Here is a 4,264-nt window from a genome sequence, read left to right as displayed (position 1 = left end):
AGATATTCACATAGAAAACAGCTGTTTTACATTCTAATAATATTTCACAATTTTACTGTTTTTTTTCCTGTATTTTGATCAAATAAATGCAGCCTTGATGAGCAGAAGAGACTTCTTTCAAAAACATGGAAATTCTTACGGATCCCAAACTTTTGAATGGCAGTGTATAATATATATATATATATATATTCCTATTTTAGTGGAAACAGAGGCTGGATTCAAACTTAATAAAACTTAAGACAAATGCACAATTTTAAGTCGAAAACATATGGGTACCTTCCCTCCAGGACACACCAGCCACAGTACGGATCTCTCTGAGCGACGCACGACTGGCAGTCCAACTTCAGATGGCAGGCCTGTACAGGCACCTTTGTGATCTTCACGACCACAAAATAATGAAATGATTCAAATAAAGTTGAACTCATTAGAGCTAGGGTGCATCTAAAGGATGCAACGCAAAACCAATCACAATTCAGTAGATTTTAAAAGGTCCAAAAGAGACAATAGTCAAAACCACACAAAGTAGTTTTTTTGAAAAGTAAATACGTTTATACTGAAATGAACTGATCTAAACGAAGCCTGTATGTTACTCAATTGAAGCGGAATTAATTGCAGAAAATCACAGAGAAGACGACAAACAGCAAAGCATGAAGGATTTCAATACATCACCGCCTTGTAAACACTGCAATTACACCACCGTAAGGTCATAAGCTCAGCAAGACGTGCACTATATTAATGCCTTTAAAAAATAATAACGTATATTTCAGCACCAGCAGGAGCCGTAACAACAAAAGCCACTGGAATAGTCGCAATCATGCGTTTCCTGAGGTCGAGGCAGTGATAATCAAAGAGTCTATGATAAACGACTCCAGCCCCGTACCTTTTTCTCGGTGGTGATGTACAAGTGCGCCTGGGTTTTGTCAAAGAAAAGGTTCTTATTTACGTAGCCGCTGGTTTTGTAGCCCGGACCGGGGTTGTATGCCTCTGGATGGCTTGACAAATGTACCTGGGTAAAGAGAGAACAATAGACACAGAGAAACCCGCAATTAAACGTATATTTCAGCACCAGCAGGAGCCGTAACAACAAAAGCCACTGGAATAGTCGCAATCATGCGTTTCCTGAGGTCGAGGCAGTGATAATCAAAGAGTCTATGATAAACGACTCCAGCCCCGTACCTTTTTCTCGGTGGTGATGTACAAGTGCGCCTGGGTTTTGTCAAAGAAAAGGTTCTTATTTACGTAGCCGCTGGTTTTGTAGCCCGGACCGGGGTTGTATGCCTCTGGATGGCTTGACAAATGTACCTGGGTAAAGAGAGAACAATAGACACAGAGAAACCCCCAATTAAACAGTCCAGCACAGGACAGGACACATCTGTCATATTTACAGACCACACAAAACCCCCTCAGCGTGTCCCACGCACCTGAGCCGCACCTGACAACCTGTCAACCCCCAACTAATAGCCTACAAGCCGCATAATGACCATAAAACTGTGGCAGGAAACTCACAAAAACCTCCATCTGGACAGTTTTTATCCATCTATCGCTCAATTTCATCTGTCTATCCAACAAACAATCAGCTCTAACAAAGCCTTTTTATTGGGACGTACGAATTGGAATCACGTGGAGCGAGAGGTTCATTATTTCTAATATATTGTCTAACGTGTTTAGTTGTGTCTCGCTTCAGTGACAGTAATATCTTTTTCTCTTTCATGCCTCTGTCAGAGATTCGCCACGTTCACCCTACAATTCCCTCACCTGCCAAAGCCTAAACTCCAGCTTTGTGACGTGCATGCTAAATCAGGTGTGTGACACCAGGTAGCTAGCTGGTTGTAGCAGTTCACTAATTGGTTGTCTCAAATTTCTGGAGATGCTTGTTTCCTCAACACTCCCTTAACAAGGCCTCTTTTTCGCCGTCCTCCTACGAGCTGTCAATTTTTGGGTTATTTTTACATTGAGGAAAAGTCAGTTAAAGGGTTACTTCATTCAAAAATGAGTATTGTGTCATTTACTTGTCCTCATGTTGTTTCAAACCAGTATGACTTTCTTTTTTGGAGAATGAAAGGAGAAATTTTTAATTCTGTGCTGGTCGTACTTTTCCATGTAATACTAAATAAATGAACTGATGCTTTCAAGCTTCAAAAAGACACTAAGTTGTCATAAAATTATAAATGTAGTATGACTTTTGCTTAAATGTTTAAAGTCCTCTGAAGTCATACCTTTGTGTAAAAAATAAATAAATAAATAAATTTTCACTGATAATTGGTTGAACTCGAGAAGTGAATCAGTTTGATTCATTAATGAATCACTTTGAGTAGTTCTGTGAAGTGAATCAAAGATTCAGTGAAAAGATCTAACTCATTAACATTGCTAATATACTTCCAGGATGAACAAAGGAGAAGATTTCCACTCAATAACGACTTAAATGTTGATCTTTTCTTGGGACTTGGGAATATAGTGCATACTGCAAGTCACATGGACAACTTTTATAACAGTTTTATGATGTTTTTTTTAATAATTTTAAAGCTTGGCAGCAGTTATTCTCATTCAATTTCATTGTATTAAAAAGAATTAAAGTGCCCCTATTACACCATTTCGAATATTGCCTTTCATGCAGTGTGTAATATTTGCATAATGCCCATCTATGTTCTACGTTGGCCGGCCGCGAACAACTTGACCTGCCCTCAAACACTGCAGCTTGTTCATGTGGTTAACATCATGTTGCGAAGACGCTGTGACCTACGCTGTGAAAGTATCTTTCACTTCTGAAAGATGAGGCTGCAAAGAATCAGTGGTTAATATTCACAGCAGTACAACCCCAATCTTTTTTATGTTCCCATCATTTTATTGACGACTTCTTCTCAAATCTTGGGGAGTTCATTGCTGGATTCACAAAACGCTTGCTCTTGAAAGATGAATCAGTACCCAGTTTATCTGGACCAGCTGGATCCACTGAATCACAGCCTGTAAGTATGATAAATAATAGATGTTTACATTTTCTATCGAATGTTCAAAATATGAAACTATGGCAATGGTCGTATCGTTTCCGACACGCGCTATACGCAGTAGACCAATCACAACAGACTGGGCCATCTGACCAATCAGAGCAGAGTAGGCTCACGGAAAGGAGGGGTTTAGAGAGACTGAATCTAATTGTTTGAGATTAAATGAGGTGATATTAAATGTATATTTTGAGAAAACAAAAGCATTTTTTGACCTTGCATGCAAGTAATCCTATTGTAGGAGACTCCAAAACAATATTAGGAATATTAAAAATGGCATAATAGGGGCACTTTTATGCCATTTAACTTTTATGCTCATGTGTTACAGAGAAGAAAAACTCATTCAGATGTGAAACAACATCAGGGTGAGCACATGGTACATGGACTATTCCAATAAACCAGTTGTTTATAGTTCACATTCAAATGTCATTCTGTAGTGTTATTCTTATATAACTATGAATACATTCCCACTTATATTCCCACAAAGTGGCGAAGCACCTCAACGCTATGGGCTATAGCACCTCTGGAAGAGGGTTTGAGCACCGTGTGAATGTAGTTTTTTTAATTTAACACAGCTTATCTCACCTTGATCACCTCTCCGGCATTGTGTCCCAGAAAAGCAACGGTGTGATCATTCTCGACAGCCACGGCCACTGCAGTCAGCAGGTTCTGCCTGATGAAGACCGGATTGGCCTTCAAGGCAAACTCCTGTCGACTGGCCAACGGAGATGGGAGAAAATCGGCTCCGCACTTATACTGGTTCACAATGTCTTTCTGCAAGATAATAAAGAGTTAAGGGAAACAGACACTAAAATAAATATGAAATCAAAATGTACTATTTATACGCTACTCGCCTTGTCTTGTTAATCTTTCAACAAAATATAATAACTTGGTCCAACTCTAATAAATTTTTTCTACAAGTCTACATTTTTCCTTGTATCTTCTTTCACTGCATCACAGAAATTAAATGGGTTACAAAAGAGCACATTTTGTACATCTCTACCCTTCGGGTGCTGTATGTTAAGCACATAGAAATCATTAGTTCTTGCTGCAGTTTTCCCAAAACACGCTATTTTAACCGGGATAATTTCAGGATGCAAGCAGAAATGAAATCACTCAAAAATATAGAGTCTGTTTTCATGAACGTTTCAAAAAAGAAAGCATTTTTTTAAAAATATAATTCAGTTTCAAAGGGCTTGATCAACAGATCAAATCAACTATTATATTTGAATATTAAAATATTATATATATATATATATATATAT

At 38.4% G+C, this 4,264-nt stretch overlaps 1 protein-coding gene across 1 annotated transcript in view; it reads right to left on the bottom strand.

The window, feature by feature from the left end:
* The window catches only part of LOC107686965 (plexin-B2-like), a gene marked incomplete at its 3' end in the record, with an annotated part of 171,579 nt that overhangs the window by 14,089 nt on the left and 153,226 nt on the right, over positions 1 to 4,264 (bottom strand). The window contains exons 5-7 of the mRNA XM_016484089.1: positions 3,585 to 3,773; positions 1,177 to 1,302; positions 277 to 377 (exon numbers count right to left, since the gene is read on the bottom strand). Coding sequence (XP_016339575.1) covers positions 277 to 377; positions 1,177 to 1,302; positions 3,585 to 3,773 — 416 coding nt within the window. The remainder of the gene's footprint in view (positions 1 to 276; positions 378 to 1,176; positions 1,303 to 3,584; positions 3,774 to 4,264) is intronic.

Source organism: Sinocyclocheilus anshuiensis, unplaced genomic scaffold (genome assembly GCF_001515605.1).
Source record: "Sinocyclocheilus anshuiensis isolate Anshui unplaced genomic scaffold, SAMN03320099.WGS_v1.1 scaffold1765, whole genome shotgun sequence".
Lineage (NCBI taxonomy): Eukaryota > Metazoa > Chordata > Actinopteri > Cypriniformes > Cyprinidae > Sinocyclocheilus > Sinocyclocheilus anshuiensis.
This window is presented reverse-complemented; position numbering and strand designations above follow the sequence as displayed.